The 26,981-nt window shown below is 41.6% G+C and overlaps 1 protein-coding gene across 3 annotated transcripts in view; it reads left to right on the top strand.

Annotated features, from left to right (window-relative positions):
* The first annotated feature begins 987 nt into the window (after nucleotides 1–987).
* LOC137660269 (uncharacterized) overlaps nucleotides 988–26,981 on the top strand; it is a 68,951-nt gene continuing 42,957 nt past the window's right edge. The window contains exons 1-2 of one of the 3 annotated variants that reach the window (XM_068395032.1): nucleotides 988–1,126; nucleotides 3,672–4,385. In XM_068395032.1, coding sequence (XP_068251133.1) covers nucleotides 3,677–4,385 — 709 coding nt within the window. In that variant the 5' untranslated portion in view covers nucleotides 988–1,126; nucleotides 3,672–3,676. Of the gene's footprint in view, nucleotides 1,195–1,423; nucleotides 1,589–3,671; nucleotides 4,386–26,981 lie in introns of those variants that run through there. The other 2 variants (XM_068395030.1, XM_068395031.1) reach the window with 2 other exon arrangements.

Genomic DNA, 26,981 nt, shown 5'->3' with positions numbered 1-26,981 from the left:
AATTATACTTCTCACAATCCTCATTTGCCATATTGGTTTTGGCTAATTTTTCATGGTCGGATGCCTTTCTGCCAACCCTGGCTTGGGACCGGCACCAATCTGAGGCTGGCTCCGCCCCCCCCCCCCCCCCCCCATTGGCTGGATTCTTTACCAATTACACTTCGTATGTATAATCAGGATAAACGTTTCTACGAAATGCCTTATCTCCCACATAACCAGGTTTTTTCCTTTTGTAATCTGCTTTAATCACAACAATTCATTGTTCCCTTCATGGAACTAATCTACGGGTTTATCAAGTGATAGCCACCCGGATACGTACACTCAGAATTTCTCTATTGTCCCCTAAGAAGTTGTCTTTATTACGAGTAACTAATTCTTAGAATGATTAATTTCCCTAAGTAATAAATCAGCTGTCCTACGAAAAAGTAACTAAAAATGGTTTGATTCGATTATATTGATCTATGTATCCAAAACAATTAATAGAATCTTAGTAAAATCTTAGATTTGTCACCTTTTTTATGTCGGCTAACCCCCAAAATTGAATAAGTGCCCTGGCAGATAGATAATGAAGGATCTTTCCATGCATTTTCGTTTCACCTTTATAAGTGTAGCCTACTACCAAAGACCTACAGAAAAACTATCTGTAGGTCTGAGTACGTACGCATTTCTTCCTATCTGTAGGTCTGAGTACGTACACATTTCTTCCTATCTGTAGGTCTGAGTATGTACGCATTTCTTCCTATCCGTAGGTCTTAGTACGTACGTATATTTTCTTTATCTATAGGTCTGAGTACGTCCGAATTTCTTCCTATCTGTAGGTCTGAGTACGTACGTATATTTTCCTTATCTATAGGTCTGAGTACGTCCGAATTTCTTCCTATCTGTAAGTCCGAGTACGTACGTATTTTTTCCTATCTGTGGGTCTGAGTACGTACGCATTTCTTCCTATCTGCAGATCATGTATATACGAATTTCTTCCTATCTGTAGGCCTGAGTACGTATGTATTTCTTCCTGGCCACCATGGGAAGATATGGCTTGACCTGAATGATTACTTCAGATAGGTATTCACTAAGTTTCGCACCTCAGATCATGTGTTGTTTGGACTGAGCGACCACCTTATTCTGGGTAAGCATTGTTTTGGACTACGAAGTAAATAGACTCTGCTTCTTCGAAAATTCTTAGAGGATTTGATGGTAATTACGGTTTATTCATGAAAGTTCATCAAAATACATATGTATTTTGGGTCTAAATCAGCCAAACTAGAAATATATATGTCTTAAACTTAGCTGTTAGTATTTCGTATTGAAAACAGAAAGATTGTTTTGCTCCAAGCGAAATCACGGTAAACTGTCGATCAGTTCAGTAGGTATTGGCTACCTTCGAGTAAATGAGTAATGATATTTTTATATTTCAAAACTCTCCAGTGGCTTTAGTTTATACTAGTGCTGCTATTTTCCTCATGTCATATATATACCAGACTTTAATAGGATCAGAAACCCAGGCCTAAATCCGGAAATGCCAGGGTATTGTAGGTGCTCGTCTCTGGTAATATTTTGACCAATATTTGGGCACAGGCTTGGTTAATTGGTAAGTAATTAAGGTTAGCTACTGTAACCTAGCCTATTTTCAACTTGCTTTGTTCATCATTGATTAGATTGTTACTCATATTCTGTGAGGCAGAAGTTAGCCTATGTACAAGCCACACAATTAACATGTATCGCCTACTGTAAGTTACTACTAGTAGTCATGTTGGTAAAATAGCTATTTTCCATATGTCCAAGTTAAGGGACAAAGCATCCTACTGTGTCAGATTACATATCTACCACTAGGAGGTCTGTTTAGATGGTTGGGATGAACCGGGTCAGTAATTTAACTTAGTAAATATTTACTATAACACAATATTCCAAATGAAGTAAATAGGAAGTGTACCTGGTTTATTTATAGGTACTATGAACTTTTCTTGTGCAAATAATTTTTGGGAAACATTTTTCAAATTTTGTTTTAATATTCCAAAAGTTATAACTGAAAAATCACATTTTAAAAGAGAAACAAACAAGAACACCACCTAACCTTACCTAACCTAGGAGCTGTATCCTCACCTACCGGGTTTGCCACTGTGCCCTCTTTAGACCGGCATTGGAGCCTTTGTATATCAGTAGCTAGTTTCTCGCGTGTTGATTAAAAATGGACATCAACTAACCTAAACTTTCCCACCTAACCTACAAGCCATGTCCTTACCTACTTACCTAATGGGGGGGACGCGCGACTCCCCTTACACTGCTGTATTCTAAGTTAGCCGTAATAATACATACAGGTGGCCGCTATCATACATACACCCCTGCCGTTTCCTTAGTTTCCCCTAGGACTAAGATGCAACCCTGTTTGCTTCTGAAAGTGCTGGCAAAGTAACGTTAAATGCTGATATTTCGTAAATCATAAAACTATCTTAATATCATATTTCAGACAAAAGTAGATAAAAAAATTTTCCGTAAAAAAAAATCAATTTGACTAGTAATAAGAAAGTTTACGCCCGTCCCAACGAACTACATACGCCCCTTCTGGAGTTTGGTAACTTAGACTGTATGGTATGTACGCTGCAAATGAATAAATTTTTTTCAATTTGCATTGGGTAGCTTATGGTGTATTTGGGGAATAGAAAGATACCTTAAATTTCCAAGCAATTGTACATCAGTGAACTCAAGTCGGCTCAAGCACAGAAAAAGGGAAGTTGATAACTGTTTTACTGAATGAAATGGGTATAGCATAACCTAAAATACCCGCACCTAACTTCCGCTAAGAGTGGCAGCTCATAGCTAAAATTAGTAGTGCTGCTGCTTCAGAAAATTTGTAGCCATTGCTACAATATTGTGTGAAAGAAAACAAACATATAAAAGAAAATTTATGCATAAACTAAGCAGAATAATAATCTAATTCTACAATTTATCACATTAAAGAATATGCTTATGTTTTCAAGTGCAACACATGTATAATAAAAGGGAAACTATCTTCCACCAACACACCAGTTCATGAATCACAGATTTTTAAATATTTAACTTAGCCGGTGAATATATATAGAGTTGCAGCTTTATATATTCACCGGGTAAGTACAGTATATTCAAAAATTTATTTTATAATTAAAATATCATCTTTCCACCTCAATCACCCCTCTTGGTACTGAGCTGTAAAGTGAAGTGCCTCCTACAGGGGGGGTGGGGTGGGGGCAATTTCCCCTGTGCACCACCCGTCGTTAATAACCTCGTTAATAAATTTAATGGCTATTTTACATCCCCTGAAGACATTCCCCAATTTAAAGGACTCAGGTTTGTATAGCTAGAACAAAATACAAATTACTTTTAAGGTATGCTTTATTATAGATCTAGAAACTAATAGAAAATTTATGATGCCCTTGAAAATAGAAGCATGTTGAGAAACTAGACACTAAATGTATGTAATCCACGAGACTATATTTTGATAGAATTATAACCTCAGCTCATGCTTCTCTAAGGGCTTATCTCTGAATACTGTTAACCCATGATTTTCCTTTCTGAGAAGTCAATTGAAAGATTCATATAATCAAAATATGTACTGTATATTTTTTTGGTAATTTCTTGTTACAGAAAAATTGATAATTTGGGGTGATTTTCATAGCTTATGTATTTTTTTTTTCCAGGCTAAATGGCCATCAATACTCCCCATGGTGAAAAGGCTGTTCAGAGACCATCGTCATCCAAGGACGATGATAACGCCACTGTTGAGACTCAAAATGTAGCGAGTGGGCCTCAACATGAAGCCTCTAATGAAGATTTTAGGGGAAGTGGAACCATATCAAGCCTTAGTAGTCAGGAGAACTCGCCTTCAGCTATCTCGTCTCCTTTTCAAGTTTCTTCCCCCCTACCCTCTCCGAGCCAGCGACATTCTTTTAACCCATCTCCATCACAGTTAGATTCTCCTTTGTCATCTCCATTCTTACAGCCATCTTTACTTTCTTCTTCTTCTTCACTTCAGTCTCCCCCTGGATCCCTTCCATCTCCTTATGAAAGAGGCAGTAATATATCAATAGAACAGCTAAATGAACTAGCTTTGCAAGATAGCGAAAACAATAATGTAGACGAGAACAGTAATCAAGGCTTTGACCAGTATGCGGAAGTTGCCCACGAGTATGTACCGGATCAGTCTGTCAGACCTCGTGTAAGAGCACAGTACCCAGGTGGTGGAAGAGACCAGCCAGACAGAGCACCTATTAATGTTGAAGCAAGAACATTAATGAGAAGAAGAAGCAGTGGCAGTAGTAGTTATTCACACAGGAGGAATTTGTCTGAAGATTTAGCATGCTCACCCACTACAAGTTTTCCTTATTTTGATGATGATTCAGGGCAGAGTATGGGTATGTATTAATTGCTTCACTTTTATGCAATTTTATAGAAAATAAACAAACATATAAATATAGAGGTTTTGTTAATGGTTTCAAAGGTTAATAATCTATAGGGATCAGCATCACTATAAGGTATGAGGTAAGTTAAAGAAAAAAAAAAAGTGTTAATCAAACAATGGAAACTGCCGTTGATTTTATTCTATTTAAAAAAAGATATATGATGACATGAACAGAATACATCAAACTCAGACAAATTGCAGGACATATGGACAGTTTGTTGTTTTATTCTGTACGTGTTAGCATTAGAAGAAAAATAGAAATTTTATAATTTCTTATTTGAATCCAATCTCAACATAGCTCTTTGCTTCATGAAAAGAATAATTTTTAAATATTAAACTTAGCCGGTGAATATATAATAGCTGACGTCTCCGACGGCTCGACAGATTCCAAAATCTCGCGAGCGATCGCCGTGAAGGTTGCGGGTGTGACCACCAGCGCCGACTATCGGCCAGATACCGCATATACTTGTCAATTTCTCCAGTTCTTCTCTGTCGGTCTTGTCGACAAGTTGGTTCCGCTCGCTTTATGACCTCGAGTTTTCGACCGAATTGGTGAAGTACTTGGTTTTGGTTTTATTGCTTTTGCCGTGTTGGATTATTCAATACTATCTTCAAAAGAAATGCTTTTGAAAGGAGAGGAAAAGTGTTTTGCCCTTGCTTTTTTTTAATCTCTGGTTTTTCCATAGAGAAAAGATGGCCGACCCTTCCCTCAGTGTACGGAAGTGTGTTAAAGGCTTTTAGTAATTATTGTTGATATTTATAGATTTACCTCTATATATTTTATATTTTATATCTTACCCGCCTTTATTAGGCCTCTTCGATTAGCTTTCCATTTATACTAAACATCAAGATAAATTTTATGTTTTTGTTTATATGCGGCCTTTACCTATAATTTGTAGGCGGTCCTAACTTGGAAAACGAAGTTAAACAACGTTGAGCCCATTCAACTTTTATTTTTGTTTAGTTTAAAACAGTTGCTCTGTAAGAGTGATGAAATGAATATTTTTTAGAAAATATTTTAAGAAATATATTCTTTGAATAGTCTTCTTGCTGTTTTTTCAAAGATGAACTAACGTTTGGTTTATTTATGCTACGCAGTTTGCGCTCTATCGTTACGATAGAGAAAGAGAGAATCATGGTTTCACTTTGCAGAAAGAGTAAATCGATTTTGACGTTTTGTTCATTCTTCTTTCAAACTGAAGTGTTTTAGATACTAATTTAAAGGAACTTGTTATTTTTCAATTTCTTAGTCCTTTCAGTTTTTTCCTTTAGTCAAATAACCTGTTATTGACGAAGGGTGAGTGGGCCATTCTCTTGTGAGTGACAAGAGAGAGAGAGAGAGAGAGAGAGAGAGAGAGAGATGGAGAGAGAGAGAGAGAACGATCCGATCTTTATTCTCGTCCCAAGTCTCTGTACAAGGAGTTTGGGAGCGAGTAACGTTGTTCTCGATTCAGTTTTTTTTTTACTCTCGTCCCAAGTCTCTGTACGGGGAGAGAGGATAAAATGTTTTTTTATTCTCGTCCCAAGGCCCTGTACGGTGAGAGATTGAAAACGTAGTCCTTAGTGAACTAGTGTTTAGTCTCCTCCCCAGTCACTGATCTTTTTAACTTTATATATTTCCGTTTTATTCGTTATATATGTATATGTTTATTGATTTTTGCATGTGTGTTTCATTTTGTACTAATGTGCTTACATTATACGACTCATTTCGCAATTCTAACCTTTTGATAAGGGAGAATTGCGTGCTTCAGGTAGAAATCAGTTTTATTCATGTTTAATGTGAAATTATTGAAAAATACGATATCAGTGAAGTAAGTGCAAAAAACATGTTCTGTGTTGCGGAGGGTTCGTTTGTTCGTGCTTGTCACTTGCCTAGTCCGAGACCTCTTTCAGGCTCCCCTGCACCAGGGAGAAGGAATGTCGTAGGACCTAAGGGAGTGAGGAGTGTAAACCAACGAACAGACGTTCCCTCAAAGGTATCAGACGTTGCTCGGCAAGCACGTCCTTGCCATAAGACAGGAGAGACGAAGTTTCTCCTCGTCTTCCGATGATTCGTCTCTTTAAAAGCCTGGGCGTAAAGTTTCGAGACGGTTGAAACATTTATTAGTTCCTTCAGAACAAGTTCAACGTCCTAGCTGTAGTCATAATAAGAGTCCCGTTCATAGCGATGACGTTCATGTACAGACGTTTCTGCCACAGACTCGACGTGACGTTGAGCGGTAGACACCGTAGACACAACGTGACATCGAGTGTCAGTCACTGTAGTCTCGATATAGCATCGATCAGCAGTCACTGCTGTTTACTACGTGACGTTTGAACGTCAGCCACTGCAGTCACAGGTTGATCCGAAGTTAGATATGCTGTTAAAGCTTTCTTCAATAGAAGCTTTCGATCCTGTTCCTGTGCGAAAGGATCCTTTGCTTTTTGTACGTCACGGTTCTGGGATACGTGATTCGGGTCTTCAACCTTCTAGACGAGCTTTGTTACGCCACGCTGACGTTATCTCTAGTGACAGCTTTGCTGTTAAGCGAGATGCGGAGCATAAATCTCGATGTAACTTTGATCGCTTTGAACGTCAGCCACCGCAGTCACAGCGTGACGTTGAGATGCAGACACCGCAGACACGACATGACGTTGAGCGGTAGACACCGTAGACATGACGTGACGTCGAGGGTCAGTCATCGTAGTCACGATATAGCATCGAACAGCAGTCACCGCTGTTACTACGGGACGTTTGAACGTCAGTTACTTCTGTCACGACGTGTAGTAGAATAACATTCTCTGCAGTCACAACGTGACATCGACCCTCCAACTTTAACTTCTGTTCATATACAAGTTGATGTAGCCTGTCAGGCTTTTCCTTCACGTCATTCTGAATATAAATCTCCTTCTCGCAAGACTTTAGATTTATCAGATGATGTGCCTTCTGAAGAAGTAGATGACCCCCTTTCAACTAATGTACCTTTGGGGAGTCATTCAGAAGAGGAGTAACCTAGGGTGGTCCAACAATCCCTTGTATTTTAATTATGAATTTCTTTAGTGAAATTTTGTCCTAGACTTTCTTCGACGCCTACTTTTACGAAGTCAGTTCTCTCTTGTTCTTCCAAGAGGGCCATGCTCTTACTGGGAGACTGGTTGGAATCCAGGAGAAGTTTAGGAAAGTCTGCTTTTGCTTTTCCTCCTTCTTAATTAGCTTCTCGCTCGGGCATCTGGTGTGACACAGGAGAAGCTCGAGGAGAAGTTCTCGGCTTGGGAGTACCTGCCTCTGCCCAGGGAGACTTCTTAAGCCTTGTGGACTCTCCTCGTTGTCTAGCCATGAGACGCTCCAAGATTTTATGGTCGGCTTCAGAGCTAGACCATCTCCTGTTAGGAGTTTTTTTTTTTTTGAGCATTTGAAGTTTTTATTTGTTGGATTGGTCCCTGGGAGCCTTAAGTAAAAAGGTCTCTCCAGCTGTCAATGTATTGCTGTACAATTATGTCATGCATGAACAAGGCTATCAGGGATGGCTCCAATGATCTGGCAGCCACGTTCACTGCAGGAACAAGGCTATCAGGGATGGCTCCAATGATCTGGCAGCCACTTTCACTGCAGGAGTACTTGAGATGTAAGTGCGCTCAATGTGTTCATTGTCAAGACAAACTTCACGATGAAGACTACCAAATCTGTCTTGGCAGCAGTAAGGGAAGGCGACTGGATGGTCTCTCTCGACCTTCAGGATGCATACTTCCACATCCCGATTCATCCAAACTTTCAACAACATCTGAGGTTTGTGGTCGGGAAAGTAATGTACCAATTTCGAGCACTGTACTTCGGCCTCATTCCTGCTCCTCTTGTTTTTACAAGGCCCTTGCAAAATGTAGCAAGCTTTCTACATTTTTTGAGGATTCAGAGCCTCCCTTTATTTTGACGACTGGCTAATCAGGGCGTCGTCATGAAATCGCTGTCTGGAGAGCCTCTAATGGACATTAGACCTAACCAAGGAGCTAGGTCTCATAGTGAACGTAGAGAAGTCGTAACTTACAGTACCCCATCCCAGACTATTCTTTATTTGGGAATGGAGATACAGTGTCTGATTTTTCGGGCCTTTTCGTCTCCCACAAGAATGGAACAAGCTCTGTTAAAAGTCCTTCACTTGCAAGAGAAAAACAGTTGCTCTGTAAGAGTTCGAACTAGCCTCGTAGGAACTCTTTCATCGCTGGAGTAGTTTATCTCTCTGTGGAGACTCAACCTTTGCCCTCTCCAATTTCACCTAAACCATTGGAACAAGGAGAAGGGCTTAGAGAGTATCTCTTTCCCAATCTCCAACTCAGTCTAGACATGTCTGACTTGGTGGGACAGCAACATCAGACTTCGAGAAGGTCTTTCTCTTGCGATCAAGAACCCAAACCATGTGTTGTATTCAGATGCATCGGATTTGGGTTAGGGAGCTCCACTGGACAGTCTGGAATGCTCGGGTCTTTGGTCCACGGATCAGAAGGAACTCCATTTAAGGCAAGTAACATCCCTCCTTTGGCGAGATTTGTGCAAGGAAAAATGAATGTCTTGGCGGACTGCCTCAGCAGAAGAGGACAAGTCATCTCCATGGAGTGGACGTTGCACAAGACTGTGTGCGAGAAGCTATGGATGACATGGGGTCAACCCACCATAGATCTTTTTGCGACTTCACTGACAAAGAGGCTCTCGACTTACTGCTTTCCAGTTCCGGATCCAGAGGCAGCCCATATAGACGCTTTCCTGCTGGACTGGTCTCACCTGGACGTTTATGCCTTTCCACCTTTCAAGATCCTAAACAAGGTGCTGCAGAAGTTCACCTCTCACGAAGGGACCAGGTTGATGTTGGTTGCTCCACGCTGGCCCGCGAGAGAGTGGTTCACAGAGGTACTTCTATGGCTGGTAGACGTTCCTAGAAGTCTGCCGTTGCGGATGGATCTCTTGCGACAGCCTCACGTAAAGGGATTTCATCAAAGCCTCCCCACGCTTCGTCTAACTGCCTTCAGACTATCGAAAGACTCTCTTGAGCTCGAGGGTTTTCGAAGGAGGCAGCTAGAGCGATCGCGAGGGCTAGAAGATCATCTACCATCAGGATCTATCAGTCGAAATGGGAGGTATTTAGAGACTGGTGCAAGTCCTCCTCTATTTCCTCTTCCAAGTGCCTCTGTAGCGCAGATTGCGGATTTTCTGCTTTATCTGAGAAACGGTCGCTCCCTCTCTGCATCCACCATTAAAGGCTACAGAAGCATGTTAGCTTCTGTTTTCAGGCATAGGGGTTTGGATCTTTCTAATAACAAAGATCTCCAAGACCTGCTTAAGTCTTTCGAGACTTCCAAGGAGCGTCATATTTCGACTCCTGCTTGGAACTTGGACGTGGTCCTACGGTTCCTTATGTCAAACAGGTTTGAACCATTAAATTCAGCCTCCCCGAAGGATCTTACCCTCAAGACACTTTTTTTGGTGTGCTTGGCTTCGGCTAAAAGGGTTAGTGAGATACATGCTTTTAGCAAGAACATCGGCTTCTCCACTAATAAAGCAGTATGCGCTCTTCAACTTGGTTTTTTGGCCAAGAATGGACTTCCGTCTCGTCCTTGGCCTAAATCATTTGATATCCCCAGTCTTTCTGAGATTGTGGGGAATGAAGTTGAAAGAGTGCTGTGCCCCGTTAGAGCTCTTAAATTTTATTTATCCAGAGCTAAACCGCTACGAGGTTGTTCAGAGGCTTTATGGTGCTCCGTTAAAAAGCCCTCTTTGCCCATGTCTAAGAATGCGTGGTCTTATTTTATTAGACTTTTGATTCGGGAGGCACACTCATTCAAGTGAGAAGGCTCGTAATTTACTTAAAGTCAAGGCTCATGAAGTCAGAGAGATAGCAACTTCAGTAGCGTTTAAGCAAAATAGATCCATTAAAAGTATTATGGACGCGACCTTTTGGAGAGGCAAGTCGGTATTCGCTTCATATTACTTGAAAGATGTCCAGACTCTTTATGAGGACTGCTACACACTGGGACCATTCATAGCAGCGAGTGCAGTAGTGGGTGAAGGCTTTACCACTACATTCCCTTAATCCCAATATCCTTTTAATCTACTCTTGAAACTTTTAATCTTATTTTGGGTTGTATGGGAGACTAAGAAGTCTTTCGCAATCTTTTTGATTTGGCGGGTGGTCAAAATGTTGTTTCTTGAGAGCGGCCAGATTAAGGGTATTGATGAGGTCCTATTATAGGGGTGTTCGCCCTCGATATAACAGCTCCTGGAAGTTTTTCAGCATCCTGAGAGGATGGCTGGGCTTCATGAGGAAAGCAGACTAATGAGGCAAAGTAATCATCAGAGTCAGCTTCCTTACCAGGTACCTATACTTAAGTTGGTTTTTTATGAAATAATTGTCAAAAAACTCTTGAGCATATACGCCTTTATTGTATTAATACTGGTCTCTACCCACCACCATGGGTGTGAATCAGCTATTATATATTCACCGGCTAAGTTTGATATTTAAAAATGATATTTTGATTATAAAATAAATTTTTGAATATACTTACCCTGTGAATATATAAATTAAAGGCCCTCCCTTCCTCCCCGATAGAGACCCAGCGGACTGAGAAGAACTGGAGAAATTGACAAGTATATGCGGTATCTGGCCGATAGTCGGCGCTGGTGGTCACACCCGCAACCTTCACGGCGATCGCTCGCGAGTTTTTGGAATCTGTCGAGCCGTCGGAGACGTCAGCTATTATATATTCACCGGGTAAGTATATTCAAAAATTTATTTTATAATCAAAATATCATTTTGTTTGGAACTAGTATGAATTGTTTATGTTTTTTATAACTTGTTATTAAGAAAAATGTCTAATAAACTGATTTTGAGCGAAGCGAAAAATCTATTTTTGGGTGAGATAGCCATGTCGTCCTGATGGAAGGTTCCTATAGGTAGCTTTCTAAGGGATATTTGGCTACAGTGATATTCCCAGAGAATTGACCTTTAGGTCTCCAGAATTCTAACTCCTGGCGCAAATATCCTTAAAATTTCTCTTAAGGATATCGCATAATATCAGGGGACGTATATCTTGATACGACACATAGCAATCTTCACCTCGAATAGCGTTTTCGTTTCGAGGGGAAAGAGTGGCGAAAACAGAAGAGGAGCCGTTATCAAGGTTACCCTTCCTCCCGTACTATTACGAGTATCCAAGATGGCGCTTATTCCTTGTAGCATTGAGCATGGTGCTACAGATATAGTATTTTCGGGAGGGATCCTGCCAAGGCCTTTTGTATAGAAAAGGAGGGCGGGTCCATCAGGACGACATGGCTATTTCACCCAAAAATAGATTTTTTCGCTTTGCTCAAAATCCGTTTTTTGGGCTCAGGCCATGTCGTCCTGATGGAAGTTTACCAGAGAATTACTAGAAAGTACTGTATATGTGGATTTTTATAGGTGCCTTAAACTTGGGACAAATTTTCCTATGGTCATCCAGGCCATTGAGACATATGACGTTACCGTTATACGTCATTACCACTAATCATAGACAATGTTAGTGCTTCCTGCCTCCTGCAGGGAAGAGTCATACTTGACAGTAGGAAAGGGGTCTCAAGGTTTGCATATATTGTATGAACGAACATAGCATCAACTATATATACAAGAGTCTCACGTTTTGTATATTGTGTTGGAACATAACATCAACTAGATATACAAGAGTCTCACAGTTTGTATATTGTATTGGAACAGCATCAGCTAGATATACAAGAGTCTCACGGTTTGTATAATGTATTGGAACATGGCATCAACTAGATATACAAGAGTCTCACTGTTTGTATATTGTGTTGGAACATAGCATTAACTAGATATACAGGAGTCTCACTGTTTGTATATCGTGTTGGAGCAAAAGTATCAGCTATATTTATTGTCCAAACATACAATAATATGAAGTTTTACTTAGGTAATTAGGTAAGAAAACTGGCTATACTTTATTTGTATTAATTGTAGGGCGAAATAAGATGCAATTACACATTAACAGGCATTTATTCACAATAAATGATCAAATATAAAGTAACATGTGTAATATATGTTAATATACAGTATATAAAGAGAAATATACATTAGGCAACATAATACAGAAAATTTTGTTTCCACCTGAAAGGGAAGAAATGATTAGTGCCACAATTGAATTTGAAAATTTAATAAAAAAAATTTATATACGGTAGTTTTCTGTAATGTTGGATATTATCAACACTGTGTAAAGTACACACAGCACGAGTGTTATCTGTATAATTCTCCACCTCAAATAATTTGAAAAGTCCTTAGTGTCACCATGGTGACACTTAAAAAGTATTGCACAGGAAGGTGTCAACATCTTTATCCGGTAATTGAAAGTCCCAATCAATTCACTGTTCATCGCAGTACTAGACGACAGGTTTTAATACACTACCTGCCGCCACCACAAAATGCTTCAACTCATGCACCTGTTTTGTACTGTATAATGTTTATAGAAGACTCTGGATGATTTCCATTCAGTGTACGAGTGAAGACGCTCAAAGTCCATATACTGAAAAAAGTTCAGAGATGAAGCAATTTTCCTTGGATCATGACCTGCGGGTGTACTGTCAGGATCCGCTCTGCGAATAAAGTAGGTGAGCATCGCCCTCAGCTGTTTTAGGGATAAGTTTGATCGTGAAGTTTCTCCTTTAAAGAGCTGTCCTCCCCTGAAGTCTGAACTTCTTCAAAGATAGACCTTTAGACATTCTACTGGACACAGAGAGCATCTTCCTTTAGAGGGCAGATTCTCCAGGGACCCCACCTTTTAGTGGGTAGCTCGTTCTTAGCGAGAAAGGTTGGATCAGGAAAAAGATTCAGTTCTCCCGCTTCTGTGAACTGAATATAGCCCTCATCTCTGGATAGGACCATTATTTCACTAACTCTAGCCCCTGAGGCTATAGCGAACAGAAAAATGACTTTTTGAGTCAAATCCTTAAGAGAGCAATCTTCATTGTTCACTGTTGAAGAATAGTGTAGGACCTTGTCCAAGGACCATGAAACGGGCTTAGGGGGAGCTGCAGGCCTGAGTCTAGCACATGCCTTAGGGATCTTGTTAAAGATTTCATTCGACAGGTCCACTTGGAAGGCGTATAGCAGAGGTCTAGTCAGCCGACTTACACGTAGTTATTGTGTTGGCTGCCAGACCTTGTCTATGAAGGTGGATAAAGAAGGACAAACAAAAGTCCATTGAGATTTCTTTCGGTCCTTTTGCTTTGACGAAAGCAATCCACTTTTTCCAAGACAATTCATATTGTCTTCTGGTTGACTTGGACTTGTATTCTTCTAAGAAGTCTATACTGCCTTTTGAGATCCCAAGTCTTTTCTTAACTGCTAAGGAGAGAAAATCATGAGATGAAGGTTTTGGGTTCTCTATGATGAAGCAAAGACAGTTGACTTCTATACCTGTTGAAATAGTGCTGGGTACGGTAGAGGGACCAGCCTCAGCTGCAGTTCCATTACCAGAGGGAACCAGTTGCTCTTTGGCCACTTGGGAGCCACTAGAGCCGCCGTTCCTCGAAAGGATCTCAGCCTGTTGAGGACCTTCATTAGGAGATTGGTCGGAGGGAACAGGGAAGTCCGGTTACATCTGTTCCAGTCGAGGGACATGGCGTCCGTCGCCTCTGCTAGAGGGTCCTCGTATGGGGCTACATATCGAGGTAGTTTCTTGTTGTCGCTCGTCGCGAAGAGGTCGATCTGCAGTTCCGGGACTTGATGTAAGATGAAGGAGAATGAGTCTGCTTCTAGGGACCATTCTGACTCTATCGGCTTGAGCCTGGATAGAGCATCCGCTGTCACATTGCGGAACCCTTGAAGGTGAACTGCTGATAAATGCCATCTCTTCTTTTCCGCCAGATGGAAGATGGCGAATATCACTTGGTTGATCTGGGGCGATCTCGAGCCTTGAAGGTTCAGACTTCTCATTATCACTTCGCTGTCCAGGATCAGCCTGATGTGGGCTGATCTGCGAGGAGAGAGTTTCTTCAACGTCGAAAGGACTGCCATGGCCTCCAAAATGTTGATGGGAAAAGTCTTGAACAGAGAAGACCAGGTCCCTTGGACTTTCCGTTGATGGGAGTGACCTCCCAATCCTTCCGTCGAGGCATCCGTGTGGATGGTCACCGATGGTAGAGGTGGTTGCAAGGGCACAGTCCTCTTTAGGTTCTTGGCCTTCGACCATGGCTTGAGAAGTGATCGTAGTAAAAGTCGGTATCGGTCTTCTTTGATCTCTTTGAGTGTTTGATGCATATCTTCTCCAGACTCCTGACGCATCTTTCAGTTGTGCTTTTAGCACTGGGTCTGTCACTGTTGCAAACTGGAGAGAGCCCAGTACTCTTTCCTGTTGGCGTCTTGAGATCCTGTCGCATTTCAGTAGTCTCTTGACAGATCCGGCAATCTCTCTCCTCTTCCTTGGAGGAATGGAAAGATGGTGTGACTTCAAGTTCCAATGGATTCCCAGCCATTGAAACCCTTGAGCTGGAGAAAGTCGAGACTTCTTTATGTTGATCTTGAATTCCAGATGTTACAGGAACTGGATCACTTTCTTGGATGCTTACAGACAAGCCGTCCTGGATGCCGCCCACACCAGCCAGTCATCCAGGTACGCTGCTACCTGAACGCCTTTTAGGCATAGCTGTTGAACGACTGCGTCTACCAGTTTCGTGAAAATCCTTGGTGCTATGTTTAGTCCGAAGTGCTTTGCTCTGAAGACGTACTTTTTCTTCTGTAGCCTGAATCCTAGGTAGGAGGAGAGGGGGCATTAGACTGGAATATGCCAATAAGCATCTGCCAGGTCTATCGAGACTGTGTACGCCCCTTTTGGTAACAGGGTCCTTATGTGTTGAAGGGTTAACATCCTGAACTTGTTGTTCTCGATGAACTTGTTGAGTGGCGACAAGTCCAGAATAACTCTGAGTTTGTTTGAGTCCTCCTTGGGAACACAAAACAGCCTTCCCTGGAATTTGATGGACTTTGCCCTCCTTATTACCCGTTTGCTCAATAGTTCTAGGGTATATTCTTCTAGTAATGGGGTGGAGTGTTGGAAGAATTGAGGAAATGATGGTGGAGCCTTACTCCAGCTCCATCCAAGTCCATTCTTGATTAGGCTTTGGGCCCAAGGATCGAAGGTCCAACGATCCTGAAATTGTTGGAGCCTCCCTCCTACCTGAAGCATCTAATTACTTCTGTTTTCCTGAGGATTTACCTCCCTGACCGTGTCCTCCCCTACCTCCCTTACCTCGTGAGGGGTGTTTTGAGGAGCCCCGTCTGGAGCCTTTACCTTTGGGACGAAAGGTAGTGGTCTGCCTCTCAAATGCAAGTTTGAATGCTGGTGACTGGGCAACCAGCTGTTGAGGTACCATCTGGTAACTAGTTTGCGGTTGAGCAACCACTTGGGGCATCGCGGTCATGGTGACTGTGGGATGTTGTTGCTTGGCAGGCCGAGAAGGTAGTCTAGGTCTCTTAGTCTTCTTCTTAGGCTGGGGACCCTCATCCAGGGATGACTTCCTTTTGGATGACATGCCCCACTTCTGGAGAAGGTTCCTATTCTCCGTGGCGGCTTTGTCAACTACCTCCTTGACCACTTCATTTGGGAAGAGGTCTTTACCCCAGATATTTGAAGCTGTCAGCTTCCTGGGTTCGTGTTTTACGATTGCTGTAGCAAACACGAACTCTCTGCATGCCCTCCTGGCTTTGTAAAAGCCGTACAGGTCCTTTACCAAGGTAGCCATGTGCATTTTGGCCATGACCATGTTCATATCTGGGGTGGTCTTTAAGCCTGCACACATCTCCATACAGTTCTGTAGGGATAGAGATGCTGCTAGTCTTTCTTTCGTTTCTTGCTCCCTACGCAAGAGAAAGTCTGACAGCTTTGGGAGATTCTCGTTGAACTGTCGTCCAGCGATATCTGCCTCCAACTTCCCAACTGAGAAGGTAAGGTGGACTTCTTTCCAATCTTTATCCTCCATGGGCAGGGCTAACGACAGAGGTCTATACTCATCCAGTGTAGGACAAGGTTTGCCTGCCTCTACTGCCTTGACAACAGCTTTAAGAGCCTTCGATGTAAAGGGGAAGGCTATTGAAGCTGGAGCAAGAAAGGTAGGATGTTTCTTGCTGAGGGCAGACACCTTAGAATTTGTGTAGCCCACGTTCTTCAGGCTGCTTGACAAAAGAGCCTGTGCCTTGTCATGGTCGAATACTATGACCTCCTTGGGTTCCGTCTCTTCCTTCGATGCTAGTTCCAGCTTCAGACGAATGAAGCAGTCTGGGTAAACATTGAAGCTTGGCCAGAACTGAATGTCATCAATAGGGACGGCTCTCATCTCCGAAATACAGAGTTTGCCGTTGGTGATCGGCATATACTCTGCATATCTCAGGGATTAGTTTCGGAGCAGGGTGGGAGGTCTTGGACTCTGAGTCTCTTGTGAGACCCACGGAAGCGGAAAGTCGAGCTTCATGGAGCTCTCTTTTAAGTTTCGCCTCCCTAGCTTTGCCTTGTTTGCGAATGCACTCCATTAGAACCGTAAGATTGGCCAGTGCCTGTCTCATGTCGTCTGATGGAGGGGCAGAAGATGTTGAGGGTAACGGCTCCAGTGCCGGCACCGATGGAAGGGACTCCGACTCAAATTCATCATCTTCCTCGGGAGTCAGTGTAGACTCCTCCTTGTGATCTTCCTTGAGAAGATCCTTCTCAGTGTTCGAGGACACTTCGGACATCCTTTCCTCTTGGTGGATGTCCATACCTTGTAGTGCGTCACTGACTCCCGTCTCGACGGCAATCTGGACGCATGGTATTTCAGGTCGTGCCTGGGGTATGACAGCTTCAATACCCGCTTTAGGGAACAGCAAGTTGCGCATCCTTTCGTTAGGAAGGTACGGTCCCGTCGAGTTCTTTTTGAACCCACGTACACATCTACGCAGCTTTTCTCGTGCTGCATCCCTTGACTCCGCTGACTTGGGGTTGTCAAAACCTTCGGTAACCAAGGTCCGGCATATGTTGCAGCCATGGGGGTCCCAGTACCGTAGGGCTTCTTTAGTGGTGGGGCAGGGGGCATGAGACCTGCACCCTTTGTGGCCACAGAAGTCCTTACTCCTGATGTTGCAGAAGATGACTTTGCAATTCACTAGGTCCTCCTGTAAAGAGAGGAAAATTAAATGAGTATGCTGTTTATCTCACCTGATAAACAAATATGTAAAATATTACTATTAATATTTTAACCATTATAGCTTAGGATAGTCAAGCTAGAAAGGAACTAGGAAAGACACATACTTGTGTTTCCTGTCCAACCAATTGCTGTGACCTCCCCCAAAATTAAAGCCATAAAGTCTTCCTATTCAGGAAACCCAAGAGAAGGGTTCTAACCCCTAGGGGTAGATAATTGTATCTTAACACTGACCCATCTTAAGGTCTTTAATATTGTGGGGTAAATTGTTAACTGATTAGCTGTTTAATATATACTATAGTTTTCTGTCTGCCATATAATCTATGCTGCAAATATACTGACTACTGTTTAATCATATACAGGCTAGCACCTGGCGGCACGATCCAGCTGGCATATCGCCTGCTGGTTAGTACTGGCAGCACCGGCAGTTAGTACCTGGCGGTACCGGTCCAGCCGGCATGTCGCCGGCTGGGTTAGTACCTGGCGGCACTAGCTGACAGAGAGAGAGAAAGCATGGAGTGAAGGGCTACCTTATTAAATGTTTATTAACAATAAATAAGGGTGTAAGTACTTAATCTTACTGCCTTCCTCCGGAATGAGGGTTCAAATGGAAGGGGAGAATGTATCATTCAAGCTTTCATCCAACCACAAAAACCGTTGCCGGTCAATGCCGGCTTCGGGGATGAGGATGGCAATCCAAGAAAGGACTGAAGAACACTCGACAGTAAAGGGGTCTCCCACCGGCAGCCATCACAGCCGGCACAACCTTTCCTGGAGCCTAGCGTCTATAAGGGAAAGACTGAGTGACTATACAGCTGCTTATGTAGGAGCCCGGCCGGCACCAGAACCTACCCGGCAATCGATGAGATTGTAGGACGACGGCCACAGGGTTGCGACGGCTAGGCCATCGCTAAAGAACAGAGAGGGGCAGGGAAAGGGTTCTTTATTAAGTGTGGAAGAAGGCGGCAAGGTTGCCGCCACTACCACACAAGGGAGAAACTCTGTTTCAGTATCGGTGCCATCCTAGGCGGCAGAAGAATGTCTATTCTTCAGCCTAGGGTCTGCTGAAACCGTGTTAGGAGGAGGCGGCAGGATTGCCGCCACTTCCAAACAGTGGAGAAACTTCATTTCAGTATTGGCGCCATCCTAGGCGGCAGAAGAATATCTATTCATCAGCCTATGGTCTGCCAAAACAGGACTAATTTTCTAGACCACAGGGGAGAAGGTGGCGTCATCATACAACTACTTCAAGTGCGGCCTAGGAAGACTTAGTCTCCTATGCTGGCAGCTGTAAGCCGGCAGGGGAGTAACTTCTCACCCTGCTGCTCGGCCGCGGGCAAAAAGACTGAATACTCTGAGGTTCTGTCGAAAACCAAAGCTGGGCTATTCGCCGGCAAGGGTAAGAGACAGAAAACACTACCCTAGTCAAGCCGGAGTGTCTACTCTATGGCAAGACCAAGATAGGGCTGTCACCTATGGCTGCACTCAGAGGGAAGGAGGGATTACCCTTTAATCTCCACAGGAGACAAGTATCAAGTATATAACCCTCTTAATGAGAGAATGCCTTGATGAAGTCATTGAGCTTCAGCACGGCATTTCATTCCCGTGCTGAATCTTGGTGACGGGCAAGAGGGCTCTCGAACTTCGGGAAATTGCTCCCCCAGTTCGAATCTAAATTTCTCTCTTTCATCTTTTTCTTCTGCTTAATATTACTTCGACCTTCTCTTGATTTTATCAACTTTCTTTCATCTTGCTGTCCTATCTCTATGATTATTATTTTTCTTAGTTATATATATATGTAGATGTATGCATATATATATATTTATTTATTGTATTTGTTCATTTATTTATTTATCTATTTTTTTTTCTATTTTATTTAAATGGCGTGGATATTTCCACATTCGTTATTACTGCCTGCTTAGATGAATGGGAGAAGGGATCACGGTTGGGAGGTATTCGCATTCAAAGCTATATATGAGAGTATTGGATGATCTCAGCCATCCCAAAGATGGTTTGGACCTTTTTGGCGGAACTACTCTCAAGGGTTGGGTCATCGGAATCCAGGGGGATCCAATCCTTGAGGTGGGACTCTTGGCTTTTGGCCGGAAGCCCATCATTACAGATATGGGGAGGATGATTCCATATTACTTTGGTCTCAGTCCTAACAGGCGGGTTTAGCTTACACCTGTGCCTCTATATCTGTTTTGATGCTATCCTTCGGGTAGGGTATGGAGTGGACCATCGGGGAAATATACTCTCATTGTGCCGATAGTGGAGAATGCGAATTTCCTTTCCAACGTATGATACTTTCTTATAATTCTCAAGCAGGTACCCCAACAAAACAACAAAAAACCTGAAAATCCCATCCTTAAATATGGACCCTTCAAATACTGACTCCCCATCCCCTGGATTTGCTGACTCCCCCCCGGCACTGTTGACGACTTCTGCTACTGTAATTAAGGAAAACTCTGTTGACGACCTTCGAACTAAAAAGGACCACTCTACTGATGTTAAAAAATCTAGCAATTTGGGTAACAGGGAAACTACGATTCCTTCATGTTTCCCAAATCCCATTAGAGACAAATTATGATGATATATATAGAGCATTTGAGTGCTATGGATTGATAAAGGAAATAAGGATGAGACTTGGAGATGAAAAATGGGACTCTTGGATATCTTTTGAAAGTCACGATGAGGCGTTTAATGCCATAAGTAATATTAGTAGTATCAAAATTAACGAATTGAACATCATGGGAGCTCTTTGTGATAAGGTCCCAAAGGAATTGGATGTGTACAAACCTGCTGATTGGTTTGAAAAAGATAGAAATGTACCCATGCCTTCACAGAGAAAACCCAAACCACCAATGTGGCTCTTAGCTGAACCTAAAGGGATAATAGGGAATTATTTTAAGATATGTAAGTTTATCCAAAAAAAAGTAGGAACCATAGCACCTGGAGATATATCTCGTTTTGGGAAGAACAGTTATCTCATCCATGCCAAATCTTCGACTCAGTCTGCAATACTGTCTAACTTACAGACAGGCAGTGATGAAATTACATTGGAAATGAAACCTCATCTTAATTTTAGTTATGGAAGGGGAGTGGTCTTTAATAAGGACCTATACGAATTTACAGAGGAGGAGATACTTTCTATGTGTCCATTAAATGTATGGAAAGTGCATAAGATTCCTGGAACTTCAATGATTATACTCACTTTCCAGGATGCTGATGTACCTTTCCATATTTTTATTGAAAATGAAAGGATTAAAGTTCGGCCTTTCAAACAAAAGCCCCTGCAATGTTTTAATTGTTTTAAATTTGGACACCCATCCAAAGTTTGTAAAAATGGAAAATTGTGTGGTATTTGCTCCAAAACTTATCATGGAGAATGTACACTTGAGGCCAGGTGTTCAAATTGCAATTTGAATCATAAATCAACTGATAGGAGATGCGAACTGTATAAGTTGGAGGAAGCTGCCCTAAACAAATCAAGTTTAGAACACATAAGTGTGGGACATGCAAAAAGATTGTTGAATAAATCAACCAGCTATGCAAAGGCCTTAAAATCAAAGGTAAATTTACCACAGGAGACAGCAACCCCACCTAGCACTGCCAGTAATCCTAAGAAAAGAAATACAACCTCTGATAATAAAGTACTGCATGACAAGGTAATCATATCGCCTTTTGAGGCTTTGCCACAGCGTATTAAAAATGGGTCATTGCCCATTTCTGTACAGCCTTCGTCCCCCATTACCAGCAATAGTACTAACCTCTCCCAGGCCATGTCCTTGCCTGATTTGATGGAGATGCCACCTGACACCAAGTTACCAGGTGCACCTGTATTGGGGAAGGTGCAAAAACCTGGTAGCTCAAAACCTACTAATCGGAAAAGAGAGAGACCTCCATCTCTCTCGCCCCCCTCCATAAGAAATATCAAAATTACGACGTCAAATAAGTATGATGATTTGTCAGTTGATATTTCTGATCTGGAAGTCAATTTAAATAAATCGGAAATTCAAGTGGAGGTCCACCAACCTCCTCAACAATCAGATCAAAAAGACAAAAAGAAAATCATAAATTCTAAACCCAATCTATCAAGACCCTCTTTAATAAAACCACCAAAAAATAGTGTTAGATCAAACACTGCTAATGGGAAGACTCCATCCAAGGGGTCTACCAAATTATAAACCATAGTTTTTTCCTCCATTTTGCAATGGAATTGTCAGGGTTTAAGGGCCAAATATGAAGAACTTAAGCTCCTTATTCATGAGCATTCCCCCATAATTATTTGTCTACAGGAGAGCAAACTTGATCATAATACCCCTTGCCCTCGCGAATACATTAGTTATAGGACACCATATGATCACCAAGTGGGGAGCCATGGCGGAAGTCTCATATACGTTCGTCGAGATGTTCCCCAAGTTTCTCTGTCTATTCGTACACCTCTGCAGGCAGTAGTTGTACAGATCGACATAGGGCGAAAATATACAATTTGTTCTCTGTACTTGCCTCCAAATGATAACATTTTGTATGACAACTTAGTGGAGGTTATTCAACAACTCCCTCAACCTTTCCTTTTACTTGGAGATTTGAATGGTAGACACCCTTTGTGGGGTGATGTTTTAGCAAACACGAGGGGAAATATCATAACATCAATTGTGGAAAATGAAGATGTGGGACTCCTTAATACAGGAGAGCCCACACACTTTCATGTCCAGACAGGTACCTTGTCATGTATTGACCTATCAATCGTAAGCTCTAATTGCCTTCTCGACTTTGATTGGAGAACATTAAATGATTGGCATACTAGTGATCACGCACCAATCATTATAAACACCAACAATGGTCCACCTTTACAGGGATCGCCACGATGGAATCTTGACAAGGCGGACTGGGATAAATTTCGTGAACTAAGCGAAATTGAGGGGGATGCAGGACAAGTTGAAAATATCGATGATGCCATAGACTTACTGAATGGAACTCTCCATACAGCTGGAGTCAATTCAATTCCCAAAACAACAGGGTTATTCAAACGACGACCCGTCCCGTGGTGGTCTTCAGAACTAACTGCCCTCCACAGAGCCACAAGAAGATCTCTAACACGATTGCGTAGACGCAGAACTGATGAGAATTTAATTATGTACAAGAAATGTAGAGCACAGTTCCGTCGTGCCATGAAAGAAGCAAGGCGCCAGTCATGGATGTCTTTTGTTTCCTCCATTAACAGTAGGACACCACCATCTGCTGTGTGGAGGAAAGTAAAAAAGATAGCTGGCAAATTCACCCCCAACCCACCACCAGTGTTGAGGGTGAATGGCCAGTATGTAACCGAAGCAAATGATGTTAGCAATGCCCTGGCTAATTATTTTTCAAATGTATCCAGCAAGTGTGAAGGAGCCCCTGGTCACCAGTATAGGAGCACTGAAGAAAAGAAAATTTTAAATTTTGCAACAAGAAGGGAAGAGTCGTATAATTCTCCTTTCACTGAAAGAGAATTTGATTCCGCACTTGCTCATTGCAATGATACAGCCCCTGGACCCGATGGAATTCCATATGCAATGATTAAACATGTACATTTTAATACAAAGCTATTTATTTTAAGTATTATTAATAGAATATGGCATGATCATAGTTACCCAAGTGTTTGGGAACTAGCCATTATTTTAGCCTTTTTAAAACCCGGTAAAGACAAGTTTTTAGCAGCAAACTATCGTCCAATTGCATTGACATCTTGTTTATGTAAAATCATGGAGAAGATGGTCAATGCAAGGCTGGTGTGGTACCTTGAAAAGAAAGGTATTTTATCACCGATTCAATGTGGATTCCGAAAAATGCACTCAACGACTGATGTGTTGATACGACTAGAGTCTTCTATTTGTGAAGCCTTTGCTTCCAAACAGCACCATGTTACAGTATTTTTTGACCTTGAAAAGGCATATGATACCACATGGAGATATGGTATTCTTAAAACCATTCATGAATTGGGATTGAGAGGAGAGCTGCCACTATTTATTCAGGCATTTCTTTCACGTAGAGTTTTTCAAGTGAGAGTGGGGGAAACTCTATCAGAGAGTAAGTGCCAGGAAGAAGGAGTTCCTCAGGGTAGTGTGCTGAGTGTAACCCTTTTTGCACTAGCAATTAATGGGATATCCTCAGCCATTCCCCAGGATGTTCTCTCAACATTATTTGTGGATGATCTCTCAATATCATTTGCTGGCACTAAAATGGCAATGGTTGAGAGAAAAATCCAACTCTCTATTGATAAAATTATCCAGTGGGCTGACATGAATGGATTTAAGTTCTCGACAAGTAAAACTACCATTGTCCATTTTTGTCGTATCCGGGGAGTACATCCAGACCCGGATATATACATTAAAAGTCAACGGATACCATGTGCAAGAGAAGCTAAATTTTTAGGTTTGATATTTGATTGTAGGCTTACATGGGTTTCTCACTTAAAAGCATTAAAAGCTAAATGTGTTGAAGCTCTGAATATCTTAAAAGTATTATCCCATACATCATGGGGGGCGGACCGCAGTACTATTTTAAAATTATACAAGGCCTTGATTTTTTCCAAAATTAGTTATGGTTGTGAGGTATATTCTTCAGCCACCTCGAGCCGGTTAAAAATATTAGACTCGATACATCATGCAGGTATTAGATTGTCTACTGGAGCTTTTAAAACCTCGCCTATCCCAAGTCTCCTTGTTGATGCTGGAGAGTTACCTCTAGACCTTTACCGAATGTCTTCCATTCTTCGGTATTGGTTTAGATTGCAAAGACTCCCTAACTCTCTAGCCTTTCAGACTGCAAGCCTTGTAAGACACGCATCATACTTTGAGTTGCACCCAAAATCTCCTCAACCCTATGGCTTTCGGGTGAAACGATTATTAAATAGTCTGGATATAATTAGAAATAAGGTACTTCCATTCAAGGTATCATCAACGCCTCCATGGAAGTTACCAGAGATATCTTTTTGTAAATATTTTATTGGAGATAAGAAGAATATGTCAGACCTAGAAGCCAGGTCTCTTTTTAATGAACATGTTAAAGAACATAGAGGATCAACTTTTATCTATACTGATGGCTCCAAATCTGATGCTGGCGTTGGATTTGGAGTACATAGTAATGGTTTTAATTGTAGAGGTGCACTTCCTCTGACCGCTTCCATATTTACTGCCGAACTGTATGGCATATTAACCGCTATTGAGAAAATAGCATTGGAGAAGGAGGGTAATTTTACAATTTTTAGTGATGCAAGGAGTGTCCTTCAAGCTATGGAAGTTTTTAATTCTAATAACCCTCTAGTTTTAAAGATTTTAGAATGGCTTCTCATTATTGGACGGAGAGGTATAACAGTTCAATTTTGTTGGGTTCCAGGACATGTAGGTGTGTCTGGGAATGAGAAGGCAGATTCACTGGCTAAGGAGGCTGCATCCGAGTTGCTGCCAAGAAGGTATCCCATTGCCTGTAATGATTTCTTACCTGTCATCAAGAACTTGGTTTGCAATAAATGGCAACAGCAATGGGATAGTCAAGATGGCAATAAAATGCGAGAGATAGCAAATGACATATCTCCTTGGAGGTATAATATGATGCCCCGAAAATGGGAGACGTCTCTTTGTCGTCTCCGTATTGGTCACACTCGGTTGACACACGAGTTTCTGCTGAAGGGCCAACACCAACCGTATTGTGATGACTGCTTAGTACCTCTAACAGTAAGGCATTTGCTGACCGAATGCCCCAATTATAACAACTTGCGGAATAGATATTTGTTTGAGGCTCGAGGTGAGGGTGGCAGGTTCATCCTTGCCAAGATTCTTGGAAATGATGTGTCCTACCATGCAAGTGGCATTTTTAGATTTATTTCAGAAGCAGGTCTTCTGAAAAATATTTAACTTTTATTACATTCAACTTTTATGATTTTAATTGAATACTCTTTTATTTTTTATTTTATTTTATCTTTTATTTTTGTATACATAAATTAAATGTTACCGGCGTCAATGACCTCAGATGTCAGGATGCCTGAAAACTTTAAATCAATCAATCAATCAAGTATATAATAATTCTAGGAGATATCTATCTCCTAATGAATTGATAAAACGATACACGAGGGTAAGCTGGAAACATGTATCAAAGTACAGTCTACTGAAGCGCATAGGCTAGGTAGCGTAGCGCGAGGCGAGATTTCGGTTACCTAAATCGCCGAAACTCTAACGTATACGATCGACATAAGGAAGAGGAAATATATGCATAATTATATAAATCTTTACTAGTATAATTGTGCCCAAATAGCTTTCATAATTATTAATGCTATTACAACTAGGAATGTCGTTCTATAACATGTAGGAAAGTAAACTGAAGAGCGTTGGCTAGGTAGCCTAGCACGGGCGAGATTCGGTTACCTAAATCGCCAAAACTGTAATGTATACGATCGACGTAATATATAACTTTCGTAGTATAACTGTTTAAATAGCTTTCATAATTTATTCATGCTATTGCAGCCGGGAGTGTCGTTCTGCTAACTAAATAACACATGCGTCATGAACGACAGCGCCCATGGCGCCTCCGGTGATCGGCCAAGCTCCGAACACTTAAAATGACTCATTTCTCTGTGGAGCAGGAGCTAAAAATTATACACTGTAAAGAATAAATACTCAACTTTCCAGAGGCAGAAGAAGCTAGCGATTGCATGATAAATCCTCAATCAATCGATCACAAACGTTAGAGCAACAGGGAAAACCACTGTGCGAATTCGCTACAAAAATAGGAATAAGCGCCATCTTGAATACTCGTAATAGTACGGGAGGAAGGGTAACCTTGATAACAGCTCCCCTTCTGTTTTCGCCACTCTTCCCCCTCGAAACGAAAACACTATTTGGGGTGAACATTGCTATGTGTCGTATCAAGATATACGTCCCCTGATATTATGCGATATCCTTAAGAGAAATTTTAAGGATATTCGTGCCAGGAGTAAGAATTCTGGAGACCTGAAGGTCACTTCTCTGGAAATATCACTGTAGCCAAATATCCCTTAGAAAGCTACCTATAGAAACCTTCCATCAGGATGACATTGCCTGAGCCCAAAAAAACAGTTCAATGCAAGTTGAAATCTTATTATATTACTGTTCTATACGGTATGTTGTTAATAGTACATTTCTTAAAAAAAATCTCATACAGGTAGAAGTTTTAGTTAAGTACTGTAGTTTTCGTTATAAATTTTCTTCAGGATACTGTGCTAGGCTAGGAAGACATAGGGATACTGAATGGAAATAATTTGTCTTGTAAAATTGTTCATGTTTGTTTATGTTAGCAAGATTAGTAGTATTTTGCAATTTTTCCAAGTTTTCAGTTCTAATTTTTAGAGAT

This window comes from Palaemon carinicauda, chromosome 20 (assembly GCF_036898095.1).
Source record: "Palaemon carinicauda isolate YSFRI2023 chromosome 20, ASM3689809v2, whole genome shotgun sequence".
NCBI classification, from domain to species: domain Eukaryota; kingdom Metazoa; phylum Arthropoda; class Malacostraca; order Decapoda; family Palaemonidae; genus Palaemon; species Palaemon carinicauda.
Note: the sequence above shows the minus strand (reverse complement) of the source record. Positions and strands in the feature narration are given on the sequence as shown.